The sequence below is a fragment of the Pogoniulus pusillus genome, chromosome 17 (assembly GCF_015220805.1).
Source record: "Pogoniulus pusillus isolate bPogPus1 chromosome 17, bPogPus1.pri, whole genome shotgun sequence".
Lineage (NCBI taxonomy): Eukaryota > Metazoa > Chordata > Aves > Piciformes > Lybiidae > Pogoniulus > Pogoniulus pusillus.
Window position 1 is genome coordinate 15735033 of NC_087280.1, and position 23533 is coordinate 15758565.

Consider the following 23533-nt stretch of genomic DNA (forward strand, 5'->3'; position numbering starts at 1 on the left):
TAAAGGTCAAATCTTAATCTATTATGATTCAACACAATAAACTTGCTGTGTTAGTGCTAATAAACAAAATACTCTGTGGGTATAAAAAGTATATTTTTTTCCTTTCACTCCTCACTTCTAGATGCTAAATGACAAACCAGACTCAGCTAAATAACAAAACAAACACAGCTTATTCAATAGGGATGATTCTGAGCTCCTTAAGATGAGCGCTTATGAACAAGTGGTTCATTTTTATATCCAGGAGAGAGAATCATTCCCATTTCCTTACTGGAAAAATAGGCCTTGTCATGAAAAGGAACAAGAGGTGGGATCATCTAGAATAGCCTCCACATAGATCTGATTACACTCAATTAAATGAGACTTAAAATATTATTTCTAATAAAAGTGTTTGAAGCTCCTAATGAAAAAAACCAAGCAAGACAAAGCCAAGGCTTCCAGAATTCTCCCCTTGCCGCTGCAACTCTCTGGCCCAGCTCCTGCCTGGCCCCACTTACACACACACACACGTCGTTACTGGGCTTTATTACACAATTTTGATGGCAATGTATTATTTTGAGATCATCTTCATAAATTTTGCATTAAGGTAGCTGTGCCAGTACCTGGAATTGATTCAAAACGCTTAAGACACTCAATTACTTTTTAACGCCGTTACCCGATGTAATGACATAGCTGCTATTTCCCTTCCGTTTGATGATGCAACATCATTGTAATTGATTCATTTTCTCAATTAAATAAAGCTCCTCTGCTTGCCTCTGTGTGAATGCCACAGAGACTCCCCAGTTAGATGTATTACCTATTTTCCCAGCCTCAAATATACGGCTGGGAAGGCTGCGCTCTGCTCCTCTGTTAACTCCGCTACAAAATGCAACCTTACAGTCGGTATTTTTCAACTTCTGAGCAGCGATGAACTTTGCTGTCTTGATATTAGGCAGATTTTTCACTGTTAAAAGCCTGTTGTTTACCTTTTCCTGAGACCACGTTATTGGGCAGCCCCCTGCAACTATAAACCAGCCCTAAAGTGACGCCGACTTTACAGTCGGTGCTTCTCCTTCTGCACACAGTTCAAGGGAAAGAGAAGCCTCCAGTTTTATAGCACATTAGGAACAGTTTTTAAAGTACTCAACATAAAATGGTTTATCTTTCCCTTCACCCACGCTCCTCTCATCCCTCCCCTAACTGGTTTTCATGCACTACTGGGAGATGAGAAGTTTCAGAGGCAGGTTTCTCTCAAGGGATCTGAAAGCTTCAGCACGTGGTGTGTCGCTATCCCCTGCGAGGCTCAGAGAGCTCAGGGCTCGGGGACTGTCACCAGCTTGGTTTTATACTTCTCAGGAGTAATTTCAAACAGCAAAATGGTGGCAGTGACACAGCTGAAAATCCTGCCTGAAAGGAGCACAAAAAAGGTGCAGATGCATTTTAAGCTGTACTGGTTTGAAGCTAATTGGAATGTTTTAATGAGAGAAATTAGATTATAGGCTGTGAAAAGAAAACAATGGTGATGTCTACCTCACTCACAAGTTTGCTGAGATGTATAAAATCCAGGACACAGACAGAGATAAGACAGTTCAGTCTGGTTCAGTGGTGACCTGGCAGTGCTGGCATAACAGTTGGACAGAATGATCTTAAAGGACTTTTCCAGCCAAAACAATTCTGTGGTTCTATGAAATAATGTGAATTTGTAAAAGTTCAATCAGCTCTTCGGTATTTTTGAACTTGTATTTGCTGTATTTTTACTGAGACTACATCTCACACTTTCTAATTCGAATCACAGAATCAACCAGGTGAGAAGAGACCTCCAAGATCATCCAGTCCAACCTAGCACTCAGCCCTGTCCAATCAACCAGACCATGGCACTAGGTGCCCCAGCCAGGCTTTGCTTGAACACCTCCAAGGATGGCGACTCCACCACCTCCCTGGGCAGCCCATTCCAATGCCAATCACTCACTCTGACAACAACTTCTTCCTAACATCCAGCCTAGACCTCTCCCAGCACAACTCGAGACTGTGTCCCCTTGTTCTGTTGCTGGTTGCCTGGAAGAAGAGACCAACCCCACCTGGCTACAGCCTCCCTTCAGGTAGTTGTAGACAGCAACGAGGTCTCCCCTGAGCCTCCTCTTCTGCAGGCTGCACACCCCCAGCTCTCTCAGCCTCTCCTCACAGGGCTGTGCTCCAGGCCCCTCACCAGCTTTGTTGCCCTTCTCTGGACACATTCCAGTATCTCAACATCTCTCCTGAACTGAAGAGCCCAGCACTGGACACAGTACTCAAGGTGTGGCCTGACCAGTGCTGAGAACAGGGGCAGAATAACCTCCCTCATCCTACTGGCCACACTGTTCCTGATACAGGCCAGGATGCCATTGGCTCTCCTGCCCACTTGGGCACACTGCTGGCTCATGTTCAGCTACTATCTACCAGTACCCCCAGGTCCAAATCTGCCCAGCTGCTCTCCAACCACTCTGTCCCCAGCCTGTAGCACTGCTTGGGGTTGTTGTGGCCAAAGTGTAGAACCCTGTGCTCATCCTTGTTAAATGTCATCTCATTGGCCTCTGCCCACCCATTCAGCCTGTCAAGGTCCCTCTGCAGGGCTCTCCTACTCTGCAACGTATCAGGGCAGATGATAAACCTATCACATTATTTCTCAGGTCAAGAAATATTGGTGGGGCTTGGATAACCCCTGCATCAAGGCCATTCTCCAACTGCCTTTTTTCCAGATTGGTTAACAATGCAGAAGTTTTCCTCCTTCTTCATCTACCATTTAACGAATGGTTATGGAAAGCAACTTTTGACAAGCCATCATGTGACATTTCGGTCCCCATGGAGACATGTTGGACAGGAGGTGGCTGAGAAGACCTCTGCCATCCCTTTCACACTATATTCACTGGCACAATCAAGGCAACTGAAATGAATCCACCTCAGGTAACTTGGAGGAGTCACCAGCTCTAGCTTTAATTTTCGCTTTTACTCTCTGGAATTAAGACTTGCCCTGGAGCTCTTGTTTGAGAGATTTGCAGGTGACCCAGGGTTAGATCTTCCCATATCAGTTAACAATTTTTCTCTTTCCATATATACTGCTTTTCAAGCTAGGGACATATATATATATATAAAATAGAGAAATACATACACACAGTTATGATTTTTAAGGGAGGCTTTGCAGTAGAAGGTTTATATTCTCACAGTAATAGTAGGAGGTGTCCCTACCTATGTCAAGGGGTTGGAACAGGATGATCTCTGAGGTCCCTTCCAACCTAAACCATTCCATGATTCTATAAAAAAAATAAATTTGGGATTTAAAATGTAGAGATAACTTCTTTTTTCATCTTCACCAATGAAAGTTAAGTTTCATTGAACAGCAGGAGCTACAAAGACTGTCTCCTACTGACAAATGACCAACACAGACTTTGTTTTGTCTCTGCCCTCATATAAATGGGACAGAAACATGTAAATACACTATTTCATAGAATGGTTTGTGTTGCAAAGGAACTTTAAGATCATCCAGTTTCAACTTCCCTGCCCTAGGCAGGGATATCTTCCACTAGACCAGGTTGCTCAAGGCCCCATCCAACCTGGACTTCAACACCTCCAGGGAGGAGGTGTCCACAGCCTCCCTGGGCAACCTGTTCCAGTGTCTCACCATCCTCACTGGAAAGAATTTCTTTCCAGGTGGTCTTCACCACCATGGCTTTTACTCTGAAATAAAAGCAGGATTTCCAGATACATTAGGCAAATTCTCGATCATTTGAAATTATTTATACTTCTGAAAGAAGCCAAAGCATCAATCCAGTATAAACCTGAACCCCTTCTAATTCCTTTCCTCAATCCAATCTGCAAAGTCTGCACATGGCAAACTTCATCCACTGTCACAAAACTGGCAAAAAAAAATAAAAAGAGAGAATAAAAATAATTAAAAAGACAATTCACATCAACCTTAATATTAAATATATCCTTACAATTATATTAGGCTGGTTTTCCCAAAGGTCTACAAACAAATTTATCTGAGAGATTATTTCATCCACCATTGAACTGCAGCCACTTCTCACAGGAAACTATTTTAACAGAGTTTAGTAACACAATTCCAACAAAAATGGGCATGAAAAAATCACGTGTTGCTGAGAAGGGACTGTGAGAAGCCAACAACCATCACTACACTGGATTAGGACCAGGATGCTCAGGAGAACATGTTCCTCAGACAGCAGGACATGGGACAAGTCAGTCTTAAGTCAGAGAGAAATTAAGCAAACTGTTGTTCAAGACCTTGTTTCAAACAACACCAAGTGCAATAAGTAGAACAAAGGATGGTCAATCAGAAACTCAATAAAAGAACAGGGGTTAGTTCCAAGCAGTTCTTGCTTTATGCCACCCATCTTTATCATGTTCAGTGAAAAGACCACCATGGTAATAGAGGAACACCAGGAGATCCTAGAGGATACTATGGAATAGAAAAACTGATCACAACTGAGCAGCAATAATCACAGAATGCATTAGGTTGGAAGGGATCTTGTTGGAAGGTCATCTTGTGCAACCCCATCTGCTGTGAGCAGGGACATAGAATCAACCAGGTTGGAAGAGACCTCCAAGATCATCCAGTCCAACCTAGCACCCAGACATCTCCAACTAGATCTGGTTGCTCAGGGGCCCATCAGGTTGAACCTTGAATGCTACAGTGATACCAAAAAAGACCAGCAGCTCAAAAGGACCAACACCACAGTGGGATGTCTTCGGGAGGAGGGCAGTCTGAAAACACACAAGGTTATCCTTCCTCCTTGAAGCATCAGAGTGATGCATCTAATCCTGGGCACCTCAAGGAGCCACAGGCCAGCTAGAGAACATTCAAAGGAAGACCACAAAATTGCCAGAAATCTAGAAAGAAAAGACTTAAAATGTGGTCTTCAAACTAAAGACATTATCATCAACTCTCAGGTGTCTCTTACCCATGTTCACTATCCAGAGAACTACCACTGCAGCCTGCAGTGAGGAAATATCATTGATAAAGCAGAGGAATAAATCATCTAAGGAATCAAGAGAGCCTCTAACACCAAAAGCATTGAAGAGCAGCAGATGAATATCCACCAGGACTGTTCCTCCTTATGAGCCCACCACTGCAAGTCACTTCTACCTTGAGAAGGTAAAATGTCAATTGCTGAAGCCTGTCACTGAAAGCCACCTAGGAAAATGCTGAGCTTCCTCCAAACAGCTGCAAAATCAATGGTGACTGCTGCAGATGACAATTCTAGAGACACTTCAAAGGGAATAACCCAAAGCAACAAAAAATTTGGTCCATAAACACATTTTTCTAGCTAAAATGAGGTCTGAAGCAGGTTGAGGCACCACACTCTACAATGAGCATCCTCTCCTACGTCCTCTGACTGCCCATGAGAGGTAGTGCTGCACTCTCTCATGAATTAAACCCACAGTTCTATGGGGCTGGCAGAAGAACACCTGCCATGGAAACCAAATGTTTGCCTAGACCTCAAAATGATTCACTCTTACTCCGGCCTTTGGGGCTCCTCACTACATTAACCAGCCATCACTCAGGATGGTCACTGATGCTGTGATGGAAACACAGTCCTCAGCCTCTGGCACTACCATTCCGAGGACTTAAAGAAGAGCAAATATCAGAACCACCACAACCATCTCCAGAAAGTTCCTCACACCCTCACAGATCTGTGAGGAGCAGATACTCTCGTTCTTCAGAACATCTGAGGGCTCAGACATGAATTGTGCCTGTCACAGCTGCACCTTGGGTAAGAAAACAAGCAAAAGGGAGCAGGATCTACTGCAGCCTTGATTCTCCTCATCCCCATTTCATGGGAGCCAAGAGATCTTTTTCAGAGAGATGTTAATTTTCATCAATTCTAGTAGTTGCTGACAGTTCACAAATGACCACCTAAAACCAACCACACAAATCAATCCTCCCACTGCTTGCTATCCTCTGAGGGAGAGTCCACCTCCCAGGCTGAAGTTTTCAATCAGCTAAGCCACTTGACAACATCCAACAAAGGAACTGGGAGGAACATCTCCTTTCAAGCACTACAGGAACATCTCCCATGCAAAGAAGCACCAACTCATGCAGGACATCCTCATATATCTGCAAAACAAATTCTCTGAGATTTCAGTATTTCCTCCTGGATGGTTGTGTTTGGTTTTTTTTTGGTCCCTCCTGGTAAGTAGGTCTCATGTCAACAAACATCATTTTGGGGGCTTGTTTCACTTCTGCAAACAAAAAAGTCTCATCACAGTGCTGTGAAGGGAGGACCATACCAGGCAGCAACAAACTGGCTCACTGCATTAAGTGAATACAGATTGTGCAGGGAGACAGCACCAAAACTACCTGAAAAACACAAACTTCCATCCTGATCACAAAGATGCACCCATGGGTGACTACCTGGAGTAGTTTTTATCATCCTCCTGGAATGAACTGAGCTTTTCAGAGGTTTGAAGCTGATGGCAGTGCCAGGTACAAGGCTCGCAATGGACAAGGAGAACAGGCATGGAACATGCCCTGGAACGTTGTCACAGAACATCCTCTAACCACCTCGGAGGTGGTTGAGGCCCCATGCCTGGAGGTGTTTTAAGGTCAGGCTGGATAAGACTCTGGTCCAGCCTGATCTAGGGTAGGGTGTCCCTGCTAATGGCAGGGGTTGGAGCTAGATAATCCTTGTAGTCCCTTCCAACCTTGACTGACTCTATGATTCTAACCCTGATACTTCAGACTGCCTGGAATTGTCAGGGTTAGAAAACAACCAAATACACACACCAGTCTTTTGAAACCTAAGCTATTGAAAAGATATTTAAATCATCTGGAAAAGATACTTAAGCATATTCTAAAAGGTTTAGTAGTAACCATCACTGCAGTTAGTTACCTGTATTTCCAAGCCTGACCATATTATTCAAACCTCAATTTAACATGTAAAAACAAATAAAAAGGAGAAACATTAAAACAAACCCTACTGATTTGGTTTTATATCCTGTGTTTCTAATAGATTTTTAATTTATTTTTCTTTTTTTTTGCTAACATTTCACCATTTTGAAAAAAGCAGAACTAAAACTCCCATTTGCCACCAAGTTTCTGATAGATAAAATTGAAGTTCTGACTTATTTCCGGGGAAGGAGCAGAAATACTAAATCAAAACGTGTCTGAAGACTGTTAGCTCACAGATGATATATGCAGTGAAACCTCTGTGAACAAATTGAGAAGAGTTTAAAATAATAGCAGATGACTTAAAATGCTGTTCAGTGATTTCTGGCATCTAGTCTAAAAGCAAAACTCTTTGCCCAAATCTATCATATTTAAGATACTACCTCCTAATTTAATTCAGTCTTTTGGCATTAGCATTTGAACAGTGTTTAATGGCTTTGAAATGGGTGGATATAATGATCTATCTGGAAGGAAAACATTTCTGTCTTGCTAGGAAAGATGCTGTAACAAACCCCTCAATTTATTCTCTCAAAATAAATGAATGTTTAAAGGATGTTTCTGTCAATTGAAAAAAAAACCAGCAGTAAAATGGCTACTTTACATGCCAAGTTAAACTAAGTATTTTTTTCCTTGACAACCTGCTTACATTTAAATGAAACCAGGCCAAATTTGGTCAATAGTATGGATTACATAGAACAAAAAGAAGCTCAGACCGAGCTAAGGCAGGGATAGGAAAGCAGCAACTTGGTTGAAAAACCATGCAATTATTTAGCAAACTAAGAGCCAGTAAATAAATGAAGCTGCTTTAAAAACAGCAGAGCTTGCACAGGAGCTTTTGGAGCTAGAATTAAATCTTGCCCACAGAAATTCACATGGTTGAATTTGCTGGTGAAAAGGTTAAGGAAAAAAAAAATAGAAATCCAACCCCAAAATCTATCAAAAAAGAAAATTAATAGCTAAAAGCCAGATTTGGTAGGAGAAATTAAAAGAAGTAATTACAGAAATTGGTAAAAATCTTTTTTTTTCCCCCTGCTGGCAAAAGGAGATGTGTCCCAAAGCTGGTGTAAGGCTGCATTGTCCCCTGCGTTCCCCAGAGTCATCTGCTCCAGCTGAGGATCTGACCCAGCAGCCGCAGCACATTCTGCATCCGATGCTTTTGATATGCTGGGATTTGGGAAAAGTACAAAGCCTTTTCCCTCACAGGAGGAGCAAAAAGCACACTGCTTACTGGATTTTGGGGGACTTCCACCCCCCTCCCCCAGCCCTGTATTATTTTCTTCCTGAGCAAAGCAATGGCAAGTCTATAGCAAGTGTTTTCCTGGGCTATAAAATTTCCTATTATCCACTTATTTTTTCTTTGCAGTGGGATTTAAGAAGGTCTCTTCCTGGAAACGAGTAATATGTCATCATTTTGTTGAACTAACAGGCTTGACAGTCTTGTCTCTCCCAGTTAGAGACACCAGTGCTCTGTGCTTGCCTTGCTGGGGAAAAGGAAGGTGAAAAAGCTGGGAGAATGAAAATAAAAATGTGAAAGAGCTGCGTGACTGAAAAAATGAAAGTGAAAAAGGTGGGAGAATGAAAAACTGAAGGTAAAAAAGCTGGAAGAATGAAAAAAAGAAAGGGAAAAAGCTGTGAGCATAGAAAAGGAATGTATAAAAGCTGAGGGAGTAAAAGAAAGGGAGGGGAAAAATCTGGGTGAATAAAAAAGATAAAGGGGAAAAAGCTAGGAGAATAAAGTGAAAAAGCTGGGGGAATAAAAGAACTAAAGGGGAAAAAGCTAGGAGAATAAAGAAAGTGAAAAAGCTGGGGGAATAAAATAAATAAGGAGTGAAAAATCTAGGGGAATAAAGAAATAAAAGTGAAAAAGCTGGGAGAATAAAAAAAATTGAAGGGGAAAAAGCTAGGAGAATAAAGAAATGAAAGTGAAAAAGCTGGGGAAATAAAAGAACTAAAGGGGAAAAAGCTAGGAGAATAAAGAAAGTGAAAAAGCTGGGGGAATAAAAGAACTAAAGGGGAAAAAGCTAGGAGAATAAAGAAAGTGAAAAAGCTGGGGGAATAAAAATCTAAAGGGGAAAAGGCTGGGGGAATAAAAGAACTAAAGGGGAAAAAGCTAGGAGAAAAAAGAAAGTGAAAAAGCTGGGGGAATAAAGAACTAAAGGGGAAAAGGCTGGGGGAATAAAAGAACTAAAGGGGAAAAAGCTAGGAGAAAAAAGGAAGTGAAAAAGCTGGGGGAATAAAGAACTAAAGGGGAAAAGGCTGGGGGAATAAAAGAACTAAAGGGGAAAAAGCTAGGAGAAAAAAGGAAGTGAAAAGGCTGGGGGAATAAAAAAACTAAAGGGGAAAAAGCTAGGAGAATAAAAAAATGAAAGTGAAAAAGATGGGGGAATAAAATAACTAAATGGTGAAAAAATCTAGAGGAATTAAAAAAATGAGAAAAAGCTGGGAGAATAAAAGAAAAAGAGGGGGAGCAAAACCAAAGTCTCACTAAATTCTTCACTAATTCACTCCAATTATTTACTATCCTGCAAAAATAAACTCTTAATGTAAAGAGTCTTCAGTTAAGGTCTCTATTTCACCAGATTTTGAAATAAGTTCTTTGGATGCATGGATTATCTATTTTAACAATTTCATCTCCTGCAGTCATCATTTCTCCTGTCTTTTTTGATCTTTTCTCTCCCCTTCCTTCCTCCTCTCCCCACCCCCCCCCCCCCCCCCCCCCACTTATCACGTTCTTTATTTGAAACAGATTTTTAACAGATAATCTTGCTCGTTATAACAATATCTTGCTTGCATTTCATTCAAATAATTCTTAAAAACAGCTTAAAAAGCCGTTTGGAATAACATCAAGCTCCCCATCAATCACGGGAAAAAATTCCGCTGGCGGTTGTATAAACATCAGATCAACTCTGATGTCTTCAAGGATTTCAGAGTGAACCATAAAAAACTCCATTAACTTCTGACAAAGAATGCAAATTAATCACAACATGGGGTGAAATGAAATTAAAGGGCTCTTTTCTAATCAATGACAAGGCAGGATGAAATATTCCTTCCTCTCCCCGGCGCGTTGAGGCTGCCGGGATGTTGGTGCCCAAGCGGAAGGTGTTGAGTAGAGAGCGAGTGGAAAGCTTCAACCCGGGGTGGTAGCTGGTTAGTCCTCCCCATCCCTCCAGCGATCTGCTGAGGAGTCGCCTGGATTTCATGGAACACACTAATCATCCGAATCTCAGGTGCATCCCATTTGTTATTCACACTCTCCCGGTGCCGGTGTTAAAAAAGCCTGGCGTAGACAGATGCACCAGGAACCTTAAATGACAGTTTTGGCCTCCGGAAGTGCGATCGCTACAGCAAAATCTAGTACAGCCTCCAGGTGAAATGTCTGGAGCTCCATATGGAGCAGGGAAAATTAACAACAAGATGAAAATCGCTGTAGCAGCGGGGAGGCTGAGTTTGGGGGGGGGGGGGGGGGGGGGATGGGAGAAAAAAATAAAAGGGGAAAAAATAGGCAAAAAAATAATTTAAAGATGAGGCAAGAGAAGTAATAAATTAATGGGCTGTGAAAACATTCAAAGCTTTACAATACCAGGGGCTGTATTTGCTCAGATTTGGGGGAGGGGGTAAAGATGAATGGGGTAGAAGAAGGGACAGGATTTGATTTTGGTAGATGGTTTTTGTCAATTTTGGGGGTGATTTTTTTCTTTTTAATTGATTTTTTTTTCCCCCTCTTTGGTCAAATTTTTGCTTGTTCAAGTTTTTGCTGTTGTTGCTGTTCAATGTTTTGTTTGGGGATTTTTTTTTTTGTCCATTTTTTCCTGGCACATTTTTCATTTTGGTCAAAATTTTTGGTTGTTGTTCCATTTTCTTTTGGTACCATTTTCTTTTTGGTCCTTTTTTTTTTTTCCCCCTTGGTCAATATTTGTTCTGTTCAATTAATTTTTTTTGGGGAACTTTTTTTTTTTTTTACTTTTTATGGAGTCCATTTTCTTTTTGTTCCACCTGGTTTTGCTCCATTTCCTTTTACTCTGTTTTCTTTCTTGTCCACTTCTTTTTGGCTCATTTTCTACTCAGTCCACTTTCTTCTTAGTCCACTTTCTTCTTAGTCCACTTTCTTCTTAGTCCACTTTCTTCTCAGTCCACTTTCTTCTCAGTCCACTTTCTTCTCAGTCCACTTTCTTCTTAGTCCACTTTCTTCTCAGTCCACTTTCTTCAAGTCCATTTTCTTCTCAGTCCATTTTCATCTCAGTCAATTTTCTTCTTAGTCCACTTTCTTCCAGTCCATTTTCTTCTTAGTCCACTTTCTTCCAGTCCATTTTCATCTCAGACCATTTTCTTTCAGTCCATTTTCTTCTCAGTCCACTTTCTTCTTAGTCCACTTTCTTCCAGTCCATTTTCTTTCAGTCCATTTTCATCTCAGTCCATTTTCTTCTTAGTCCACTTTCTTCCAGTCCATTTTCTTCTCAGTCCATTTTCTTCTCAGTCCACTTTCTTCCAGTCCACTTTCTTCTTAGTCCACTTTCTTCCAGTCCATATTCTTTCAGTCCATTTTCATCTCAGTCCATTTTCTTCTCAGTCCATTTTCTTCTCAGTCCATTTTCATCTCAGTCCATTTTCATCTCAGTCCATTTTCATCTCAGTCCATTTTCATCTCAGTCCATTTTCTTCTTAGTCCACTTTCTTCCAGTCCATTTTCTTTCAGTCCATTTTCTTTCAGTCCATTTTCTTCTTAGTCCACTTTCTTCCAGTTCATTTTCTTCTCAGTCCATTTTCTTCTTAGTCCACTTTCTTCCAGTTCATTTTCTTCTCAGTCCACTTTCTTCCAGTCCATTTTCTTCTCAGTCCACTTTCTTCCAGTCCATTTTCTTCTTAGCCCACTTTCTTCCAGTCCATTTTCTTCTCAGTCCATTTTCTTCTTAGTCCACTTTCTTCCAGTCCATTTTCTTCTTAGTCCACTTTCTTCCAGTCCATTTTCTTCTTAGCCCACTTTCTTCCAGTCCATTTTCTTTTAGTCCATTTTCTTTTAGTCCATTTTCTTTTCATTCCGTTTATTTTTGGTCTATTTTATTTCTGGCCCTTTTTTCTCATGTTTTGATCCATTTTCTTTTTAGACCATTTATTTCTGTTCAATTTTTTTTTTTTTTTTTTTTTTTTTGAGAGAGGGGTGTCAAATTTTTTTCCCATCAATTTTTTTTTGGTCACTTTTGGGTTTTTTTTGGTTGTTGTTGTTCTTGTTTTTTAACTTCAGGTTATTTTGGTGTAATTTTCTTCAACGAGACCAAAGGAAGGAAAATATTTCTTGCAGTGCAAAAACATCTTAAATCCAGCACTGGTGATCCCTGCTTTCCTAGAGCTGATTAAACCCTTAACAGCTGAGTACTGCCTATTCCTTTGGAATATTTCCCTAATGGATGCGAGGTCCTTTTAGCATCCTGCTTTGTACAAAGTTTGACTACAAGCCGAGAATATTTAGTGGGCAATCCTTTTCATTCCTCCTCAATTGCATTACCATCAGACAAATCCTTGCCCTCACAGTGTTTGCAGACAAGGTAGTGAATCCAAATCCCTGCCATTAACCCAAACCTCGAGTGGTTTCTTCAGCCACTGCACATCTTTGGAGTGGCAACTTCAAATATACTTTGTGGTTTGTTTTTTTTCTATGTGTTCCTTTGTTTGGCTTTTTTTGGGTGTGATTTTCTTTTGGTTTGGTTTTTTTTTACTGCACTTTCTGCATAGATGCCTAACATCAAAATAATATAAATTGAACTTTAAAATGGAATTTGAAACTTAACTTCCTTTTCTTCAGGTAGTGGGTGGACTATGGGCTAGCAGCTGGGTTTGGTAAAAGGGGATTCTTTTCTTTTTTAAATGGTTATGCAGGGAAGAACTTTATTCAAATGACTATTTTTTTGTGTTTATGTGAGCACCTGCACCATCCCTCTTAGTTTTAACAGAATTATTCAAACACATCAGGGGAAGAATAGACCCTGAAGTGCCTATCTACACAGAATCCTACAGCATCACACCCTGCTAAAGGGGTTTTATGCTATGTGCTAGTTTGAGCCTAGCTGGGATGTTTTGGTGAGAAGAATTAGATGATAGGCTGTGCAAAGGAAACAATGGTGATGTCTACGGCACTCACAGGCTTGCTGAGCTGTATAAGAACAAGAACATCAACACAGATAAGGCAGTTGTTTGCTCTCTGGTTTTGGGGCTGCACTTTTCTCTCTCTCTAATCTGCTGTCTGTGTGACTAATCCTTCTGCTTCCTAACCCTCGGCCGACCCTCCAAACTCACCTTAAACACAAGGCAAAGTCTGGGGTAAGGTAGAGGGGTGGGAGGAAGGTGGAAGGGTGGTTGGGAGCCCCTCCTGGGGACTCTGGTTTCTGGGAGGGCTGTTGTGTTTCTGTATTACTTTTCAACTAGTGTATTTCTGTACATATGGAAATTATCTGCTTGTATATTGTGCTAAGCTGTAAATATAGCTTCATTCATTCCATTTCCAGAGCAGCTCAGTCTAGTCTGGGTGATTTTCTTAAGGGGGGGGGCAGGTAACACCCCAACCATCACACGCTACAGCAGGTGAGCAATAGCATGGGGCAATTCCATGCCAGGGAAGCAAACAACAAAACAACCCAATCCCTATCAACTCTAAGAATTTATTACATTTTGGAGTTGCCTATGCAAAGTCTTTAAAGTGAAGAAGTCTGTTCTGATCATAACTATTTGTGACATCCTTTGGCGGTCAGGTACAGATTCTGAGGTTAGCTACACATCAAGGCACAATGAATTTAGAATGATTCTGCTTGTGGGTGTGTTCAGAGTGATTGTACATTTATTTTGCCTTGATATGCAACTGAGTTCATAATCTGCTGCTGACTGTCAAAGTAAATAAATAGCCATAAGCAGCACAGATCACACCATAAGCAACTTCACTTACAGTAGTTGCTCACACTTTACTTGCAAGGTAAGACTTTGTTATTTAGAGATTAAAACAATCAGTGTAAGCAACAAGCATGAGCAAAATTGATGCTTATAAAAGACATGGAAAAGGAAAAAAAGTGGTAAGTTTGATCCTTAAAATACTCTACCTAAAGGCCAAAAAAGAAAATAAATCATCCTTTTGCCCCCCTGGCATATTGCAGAAGTCCTGCAATGATTTTTCCCCCCTAATAAATCTGATTCATTTAATCTGAATTTACACATCTCATTTGTCTGTGTCTTAAAAATAAGAGAAAAAGGAAAAATAAATTAAAGATTATTATTGGTTTTTTTAGCTACAGCTGGAGACAGAGATTCATTTCAAGCTGTCCTCTGACACATCTCCACGCTTCCCATTTTCAGAGAAGCAACTTCCAAGTTGTTTGAGAAGAAATTCTGCAAACACACATTTGATTAGCCTCATTCAGTGGAATAGGCCTGTTGAAGTGAGGATGATTTCCTCAAGTGAGTGACTGCAGAATCAGGCCCTTATGAAGGGTGACAAGTAGATATTTAGACATTAAACCCCCCCACCCCTTACCCTACTAATTCTGCCCCTATTCAGAGCGGTTCTCATTCCCAACTCTGCTCTAAAATACATATTCCTCCCATAAAACTCCTTAAGAAAAGCAGTTGCTTAAAAAGCTTAATAGCTGTGTTCTAAAAGTTTCACCTCCTCAACTCTTTTACATTAAAAAATATACACAATTTCATGGGCTGCTGCCTTGCCAGATATTCTTTTTACCCCAAACCCGAGCTGCTTTTTTAATTAGAACAGCAAAAAAAAAAAAGGATCTTAAAAGCAGCAATCAGAGAAGAGATTTTTCTAAAGAATCATACAGAATGTCCACGCTCCAACTTTCCCCCCAAGCTCCAATACTTGCAGTGTCATCTTAAACTGTACCCCACACCACCTCAGTTTAGCCTTAGAATAAAATGAACATCAGGATGCTCCATGAGCACAAGTGAGTAGGTCAATGGATGGAGGACACTTCAATACAAGAGCTGCCCTTTTTTGTTTCTCCAGTCCTCTCTTCAAAGGAGAGGGGATGCTTTAAAATATGGATAAAATATGCAAAGTATGCTGTGCTCCAGCTCTTTTGGTCTGTGAATGTTTTCCATAGGAGATGAGGAAGTGGAAAAATCAGGATATTTCTCCACGTGCAAAATCTTTGCAAGTCCATAAAAGTGTCAGGAGAATTTGCTTAAAACAGCTTCTAAAAATGGGAGAGAGAATGAGTCCCAGCCTATTATTCAATAACCATGTTTGTGAGGCATCTGCATAATCTAACCATGCATAAATTAGTATGTGTATTACAACAGTTATTTGCATAATAATAGCAAGTTAATAGATGCTTAAAGAGCACAGACCAACACCACCTTTAAATCAGACATGCCTCCAGGCACTCTGATCTGTACAGACCAAGATGCAGAAAGCAGTCTTCATAAAACATATGAAAACATAAAAACCACATTCAAATAATTCATTTTAGTCCCTGGACATTTCATTTTTCCCCTTCTTCCAGGGAGGAATAATTTGAGCAATTGCAGAATAGTTTGGTACTGTGAATTCTAACACACATCTTGCAATGAGAATATAAAGGAATCATCAAAATCTATTTCTGCATTGGTTGTTTTGTTCAGAGCTTTATGGAGGTTTTTTTTGAGCCTAGTAAAATTTTATGTGGTAATTCAGGGCTAAGCACTGGCTTAATCATTGCCACTGAAGATGGAAATTGTTTTACCACAAACTTCAGCCAAATCCAGTTAGTGGGAAGTCAGAAAACACCAGTATCTAAATAAAATAATACTAGGTCTTCTTAAAGAGGAGAATTTAGAGTTCCCTTAATTATTCCACTGACATTGAATAATTGACATTCTGTGATGGTTGGACTTGGTGATCTTAGAGGTCTCCTCCAACTAAAACAATCACAGAATCACAGGATTGTCAGGGTTGGAAGGCACCTCAAAGATCATCCAGTTCCAACCTCCTGTCCTGGGCAGGGAAATTCTCTGATTCTCTGACATGTTTTTGATTTGATGAGATTTTAGGCTGTTGCACCTAATTCAAATTCAAAATTAGAATATTCAAATATAAAAAGGGAGTAATTCAACTCCCTGCTTCCAAAGCATTGTTGTGCATGCTGAGTTATTTTGTAATCTCCCAACAAAACAATCATTAACATCATCATAATTTTCACTGTCTCCAGGGAAGGGAAATCTAGAGTTTGGAGAAGAGAAAAAAAAAGAGAGAGAGGGGGAAAAAAATCAATAGAGATTTCTAAATGACTCCTTCAAGATACCACTTTTCAATTTAACAGGACAGATTTATTTGTATGTGGCTCAAATGTTCACAATTGCTCTCTGCACCTTCATACATAGGAATGAATGTCACAGTGGCAAACAGCAGTAATGAACAATCTTACCTGAGGATATGGAAACCTCCCAAGAGCAAGCTGGGAAAGGAAATAATATTTATCTAGTTATATAGATTTGCATGGAGGGCACATTTCCTTAAAGAGAGAAAAGTACTCAACTCTTACTATTGTATAAATTGGAAAGTGTCAGCAAAAGTAATTCTGCAAAACACACAAAGAGCTGTATTTAGAATGGAGCTGTTCACAGCAATTACCCTTGGTCTGTGTTTCTGAGCATCTCTTTCTTTCTCAAGCTCTTTTGTCTGTACCACCCAGTAACAGCTGTTTGATGCCCAAGTTCCTGAGGACTCTCTAGATTAAACCAGTTCAGCCTCAACAGCAAGGCCAACGACACTGACCTTTGCTGGTAATTATCTGCAGGTATGGCAGAGCGTGCACTGAGCTCCCAAAGTCCTTCCTTAACTGGCTCAGAGTAAAATCTGGGTTATGCTGCTGAGGTTTGCTTCCTTACCGCTCTCAAACCAACCCAGGAACCTCTGAGATGGATCCAGAGAGATCACAGCACCCACAGGATGACCCTCAGTCTTTTCCTCAGATCTGCACATGGTATCAAATGGAGTTGCTGTCCACAAATCCACCTGGTGCATTACTACAACACCTGCTAGCATCAGTGTTAGACCAAAACCAACACCACTGCTGCCATAAAGCCACAGCTAATAACATTTCATGATAAATTCTTCATGCAAGACTAAGTTTTCTCATGTTCATATCCAAACAAGGGGCAATGGGCACAAACCAGAACACAGAAGACTTCACTGGAAGTTAAATAAAATATTCTTTACTTTGAGGCTGCCAAAGCACTGGATCAGGATGTTCCAGTGCAGAAGTTTGCAGCCTTCTCTAGAGAGATCCCAAATCCACCTGGGCAACCTGCTGTAGGTGTCCCTGCTTTAGCTAGGGAGTTGGACTGGATAATCTCCAGAGGTCCCTTCCAACTACCTCCACACTGGGATTCTGTGTGAAACAATTTCAGCAAAATGCAGCTAGTTTAAGTTATTTATCTACTGTTCAGCAAAGGAACAGAACCACTTTTTCACTCCTCCAAAAAGGCATTCTGGCCTGCTTTCTGAAGAAGCCCACCTCCCTGCATGGTTTACAGAGGAGCTTCTCTACACTGGTTAGCCATTGTGAATCCTCCCCTTCCCAGCCTTCAGAGAAGGTCTATCAAAAAGTTTCTGGATGCACTACTATCACTGATAAACTGTGTGATAAACCAGCCATATCCACACCAGACTGAGCAAAAGCATCAATGCTGAAGGTCCAAGCCACTGTGTCATAGCCTGCAAAGACTAAACCACATGTCACTGCCGGGTGAAAGCTGCCTCACAGCACCAATATCAACACTGATACTTGAGCTCCTCGGTGCCATGGTTACTTGACCTGGCCAGATTGCAGCTGAGGCAGCTGTGCTAACCTATGATGAAATTTCAGCCTGGCTGGCAGTACAAAACTACCCTAAGTATGAAGGAGAAGGCACAGAGAGAGCTGTAGCAAGTTGGGGAACTGACAGGGCAAAGACCAGCAGACATACTCTGGCCTCATCAATTGAGGAGAAAGGTAATAAGAAGAAGGTGACAGCGTGAGTGGAAGTAACCAGAGAACAGCTACAAGGGTACCCTTCCTTTCTGCAGTTCCAGCTGCTGTCCAAACCTGGTACCACATGAACCATTTGGTTGTGAGCTTTAGCAATGAGAGTGACATTCTCCCAGATCCTCAGAGGAAAGACATTTCAAAAGCAGAGTAGCTCTTGAAGCATTTATCTAAGAGAAGCATGCAAGAGAAACCCAAAGAAATGGACCAATTTTTGGGTGATGTCTCTCAAAAGAAGCATTTGCAGTACCGAGACAGTATTTGTCCTGAAAATCTACAGACCTACCAGGTGAGTTCTGAAGGAGCTATTCAGTTTGTACAGTATCTCTGAACAGTCCCTTACCACAAAGGCATATCACAGCTCAGCTCATCTCATCCATCACTGAAAAATCACCCCAATCCTTCTCAAATATCTCATCAGTGGGAATCTGCATAAAAACTGAGAAGATGCCACCTATGGTCTGCTGTATTGTGGTGTTTGCCAAGAATCCATACTGGCAGACTTTCTGAGATGTTTCTATTGTGCCACTCATCTCTCTGGAAGCTGTCAACTGCAGATCTCAGCTCAGAAAGTTGTGAGCAGATCCACTTGGTGACCACTGTGTTGGCTTGGTTTGTCAGATGAACACCCATACGACGTAGAAGCAAGCAGGCTTACAAGAGACACTGGAACAGGTCTCTCGGAGGTGACTGGAACAGGTCACATGAAGGTGACAAGCCAAATTAAGATGCTTCCAGGCTCTCCAAAGTGATAAAATTGAAGCTCATTTCTTCCTCTGGGTTTCTTTTGTGCTTTGTCTTCCAAGTTTGCCTTCAAGACTCATATCTTTGGGGTCAATTCTGCCTTATGGTTTTGTTTCTGTTGCAGTGCTGAGTGCAGTGCTTCTCTCTGCAGCAGATTCACCCTTGTAACAAGCCAAACTGAGCTAAGCAGGATTGGTGGCCATCCTTTCTACCCCTTGTCTTTGGTTCATAGCCTCTCTCAGCTCACTTTAGTCACCCTCTGATGGCAGGCTCTGAAATACACTGCTAACCAGCTAAGCAAAGACCCTACACTTTCTGTTATGCTCTCTCACGAGGACCAAGAACTACTAGAACATAGCCATTTTCATCTTCTCTTCTTTTGGGAGGACCAGCCTTAGCTTCCAACAAGCTACTTAAGATCCTAAGAAGTGCTACTGCTGTGATAGCAAATAAATGTCTAGATATAGACCTGTAAATGCCCAATGCTTTTCCATGAACAGAAGAAATCCTGTTAGCTTCAATGACTGATGGACTTGGAAACAGTCTTTACAACAGCTACTGATCTGTAGGAATGAAACAGCTATCCTACTGTAGAACAAGGAGATGATGATGGTTGTTTGCATGGGGCATCATTCTGCAGATCCTACTGAAGGAGAAAACCTGCCTAAATCATCAAGGTAGTCCTTGATGACAACTTCAAAGTAAGCACTTGCATTCTCAGTGATGATTCCTCTCCCTGACCACCAAACACCTCACCAGGGGCTTCATGGGCAGCAGGGTAACTGGGAAAAGAGCAGTTTCCTGACAGATTTAAGAAGCTTCACAGAACCCCAAATAAATCAGAGGATCATAGAATGGCAAGGGTTGGAAGGCACCTCTGGAGATCATGCAGTCCAACCTCTGTGCTAATGCAGATATGAGGTTGCATAGGAAGGTGTCCAGGTGGGTTGAGTGTCCAGAGAAGGACACTCCACCACCATTCTGGGCAGCCTGCTCCAGAGCTCCAACACTCTCACACCAAAGAAGTTTCTCCTTAAGTTCAAGTGAAACCTCCTGTGTTTTAGTTTGTGCCTCATACCCTGTCACTAGACAGCACTGGAAAGTCTGGCTCCATCTTCTCTCCTCCCACCCTTTAGCTCTTGCTGAGCATTGAGCAGATCCCCTCTCAGGCTGTTCTTGTCCAGGCTCACCAGCCCCAGGGCTCTCAGCCTTTCCTCCTCACAGAGATGTTCCAGGCCTCTCAGCATCTTTCTAGGCTCCCTTGGACTCCCTCCAGTAGTTTCCTGTCTCTCTTGAACTGGGAACCCCAGAACTAGACCAAATATTCCAAGATGCACCAAGAACAAGTTATCAAGCCCCCACATTTCTCAGTGAGCCTGCTCCTTGAGTGAGAGCTGCGAAGAACCACAGCCACGGGCAGATAATGTGCCAGTTCTGCACACCCCTGAACCATCACTCGATTCATCTAGGCAGAGCTGTTTCCTCCCTGCAAGATTGTCAAGGTATTATAAATTAAGAAACTTAGCAAAGAGTATGTAATCTTCCCTGAAATAGCCTGCAGATATGTCACTGTACTAAATGTGTTTCAGATTTAATGAAGCTTTAATGTCCTTTTTAATTTTGCCTGTTTCTATATCACCAGGGGTCGAGCAAGGCAATCAGCACTCAAGAGGGTGGTTTGGTTTAAAACTAGGAAAAACTCATTTGCTTATGAGTTGCACTGTATTTTCTTAATTAAATTTACTAAGTAAAATGGTTTAAGTTCAGCCAACCAATGACCTCTGTATGCAGATTTAGATTTATAAATAGCATTGCACTTAAAGAAAAAAACCCAAACAACTCCAACCCCCCCAAAAAAACAAACAGATTAAAGCATCACTAAAAGGGGTTCTCATACTCTTCATCATCTGTCTCAAGGAAGGCACGGAAATATTTGTAGCACAAGCCCAATGCAGGACACAAAAAGAAGGTAAACCACAAAACACACAGTAAAAATCTTCTGTCCTTTGCATTTACACAATGGAAATCAAAAACTAAATTGCATATTCCTAAAGCACTGTAACAAACCCACAACATTTCCATTCACATTGTCATAGAGTCCTAGAATGGCTTAAGTTGGAAGGGACCTTAGAGATCATCCATCCCAAGCTCCCTGCCATTGGCAGGAATGCCTCTCAACTAGACTCAGCTGCTCAAGGCTTCATCCAGCCTGGCCTTGAACACCCCCAAGGAGGAGGCATCCACAAGCTGCCTGGGCAGCCTATTTCAGAATTTCACCACCCTAGTACTGAAGTTCTTCTTAAGACCCAGTTGAAACCTACTCTCAGCTTAAAACCATTCCCCCATGTCCTATCACGAGACACCCTTATGAAAAGTCCCTCTGCAGCCTTCTGGCAGGATCCCTTCAGGTATTGGAAGGCAGACTAGTTGGGTCTGGGAACTAACCAGTGGTTTCTGTAGCTCTGGACATTAAGGAGGGGAAGGGAATGTTTAATCTTCATGGAGCTGCTTCTCATTTCCCTATGGATACTCTGTCACTATGTAAGAGTTGTAAAAACCATCATTTTTAAAAGGCTCAGTTAGTTTCAAGGCTTTGCTTGTCCAGTTCGGCCCCTAGCGAGGCCACAGATGATCTACTGGGTCCAGTTCTGGACTTCCCAGTCCAAGAGAGACAGGGAAACACTGGAGGGTACAGCGAAGGCTGCAAAGATGATGAGAAAACTCCTCTCTGTGAGGAGGAAAGGCTAAGAGACCTGGGGAACAGCAGCCTGAGAGGGGATCTTCTTAATGCTCAGCAAAAGAGAAAGGTCTCCTGGAGGGCAAGAGGATGGGGCCAGACTCTTTCCAGACTCTACCCAGTGAAAGCACATGAGGTAAGGGGCACAAACTGGAACCCAGGAGGTTCAATTAGAAGAGGAAGAGAAATTTCTTTGGTATGAGGGTGCTGGAGCCCTGGAGCAGGCTGTTCAGAGAGGCTGAGAAGTCTCCTCTGAAGAGATTCCAAACCCACCTGGGCATTGTGATCCTGGGCAAGCTGGGTGGGTGATCCTGCCTTAGCAGGGGGAGTTGGACCAGATGATCTTCAGAGGTCCCCTCTTCCAAGCCCTACCATTCTGTGTAATGCCAGCATGGTATGGAAGTATGAGAATCAAAGCAGATCAGCAAGAGATGTCAGAATAACACTTTTCTACATACTTTCACTTGTCGCTGTAGGATTCTTTGATTTTTATCAAATTACATTTTTATCAACACTTTTTTATGCTGAGGTTGGTGAGAGCCTGGCCCAGGTTGCTCAGAGAGGTGGAAGATGCCACATCCCCAGACCCATTCCAGACCAGGCTGCCTGGAGATCTGAGCAACCTGCTCTAGTTGCAGATGTCCCTGTTGACTGCAGGGGGTTTGACTGGATGACCTTTAGAAGTCCTTTCTCCTCCAAACCATTCCATGATTCTATGACTTTATATCTAAAAAGAAGTAAGAGAAGGCAAAACAGACTATGAGGCCCTCACTTTTGGTGGCAACCCTAACCTTTATGGTCAGAGAAATGAAACACTGCAACAGGTTGCCCAGAGATGTGGTGAAGCCACTAATCCCTGGAGATACTCAAGGTTAAACTTGACGGGGCCCTGAGCAACCTGATCTAGTTGGAGATGTTCCTGCTGACTGAAAGGGAGTTGGACAAGATGACTTTGACATTTCATGATTCTATGATTTCATACTTGAAAGGAGATATCTTTTAGGTACCTTTTTAATGTTCCTTTTAAATCTTTTTTAGAGATGTATTTTAAGGTATCTTTAAGATTTGTTTATATATATATATTTATACACACACATAGATATACACATAAAACGAAGAGACTTGAGTCTCAAGTTGTGCCAGGAGAGGTCTAGGCTGTATGTTAGGAGGAAGTTGTTGGCAGAGGGAGTGATTGGCATTGGAATGGGCTGCCCAGGAAGGTGGAGGAGTCGCTGTCCCTGGAGGTGTTCAAGCAAAGCTTGGATGAGGCACTTAGTGCCATGGTCTAGTTTAGGGGTCCTCAAACTGTTTACAAAGGGGGCCAGTTCACTGTTCCTCAGGCACTGTCAGGGGCCAGACTATAGTTTGGTCCCAGCCCAGTTCAAGTGGGTGCTTGGGGGCGGTGGAGGCCACTGAGGAGATTTAGTGGCAGGAAGTGGCTGCTTGGATTCCTTCCCAACCCCCAACGTGGGGAGGGGGTGGGGTTCTGTAAATACCAGCGGGCTGGATTGAGGACCCTGGGGGGCTGTATCCATCCTGCGGTCTGCAGTTTGAGGAACCCTGGTCTAGTTGATTGGATAGGGCTGGGTGCTAGGGTGGGCTGGATGACTTGGAGGTCTCTTCCGACCTCACAGATCATCAAGTCCAACCCTTTACCATGGTCTAGCTTTGAGCTCTGTGGTAAAGGGTTGGACTTGATGATCTGTGAGGTCTCTTCCAACCTTGGTGATACGGTGATACTGTGATACTGTGAATGATTCTATGATTTATATATACACACCCATACATATCTACATATATATATATATATATATAAGGCAATTTTATGTCTATGTATAAAAAAACAAAGATACCTTCTAGACATCTTTATATGTAAAACAGGAAAGAAAAAAGAACATGAGAGCAGAAGCTTAGGTGACAACTCTAACTTGTCTGGTCATATATTAATCTGCAGGTAAGTGACCACAAAATAAAAATGACTTGTTGGAATCATAAAAGTAACAACTTTGGAAGCAAAAAATGGATATCCAGAAATCCTCACTAACAAATCACTTCCTCCACACGTCTCTTCCCTTGCCTGCTTGTATATTGTTAATAAGAATTACAACAGCAGCGTGGTCTGCATCCTGCTCAGAA

The 23533-nt window shown here is 41.9% G+C and overlaps 1 protein-coding gene across 4 annotated transcripts in view; it reads right to left on the reverse strand.

Annotated features, from left to right (window-relative positions):
* Positions 1-23533, reverse strand: part of MAP2K5 (mitogen-activated protein kinase kinase 5) — a 169228-nt gene that overhangs the window by 48242 nt on the left and 97453 nt on the right. For 2 of the 4 annotated variants that reach the window (XM_064157892.1, XM_064157895.1), the window contains one exon: positions 16315-16344. In XM_064157892.1, the coding sequence (XP_064013962.1) occupies positions 16315-16344 (30 nt within the window). Of the gene's footprint in view, positions 1-13552; positions 14327-16314; positions 16345-23533 lie in introns of those variants that run through there. The other 2 variants (XM_064157894.1, XM_064157896.1) reach the window with 2 other exon arrangements.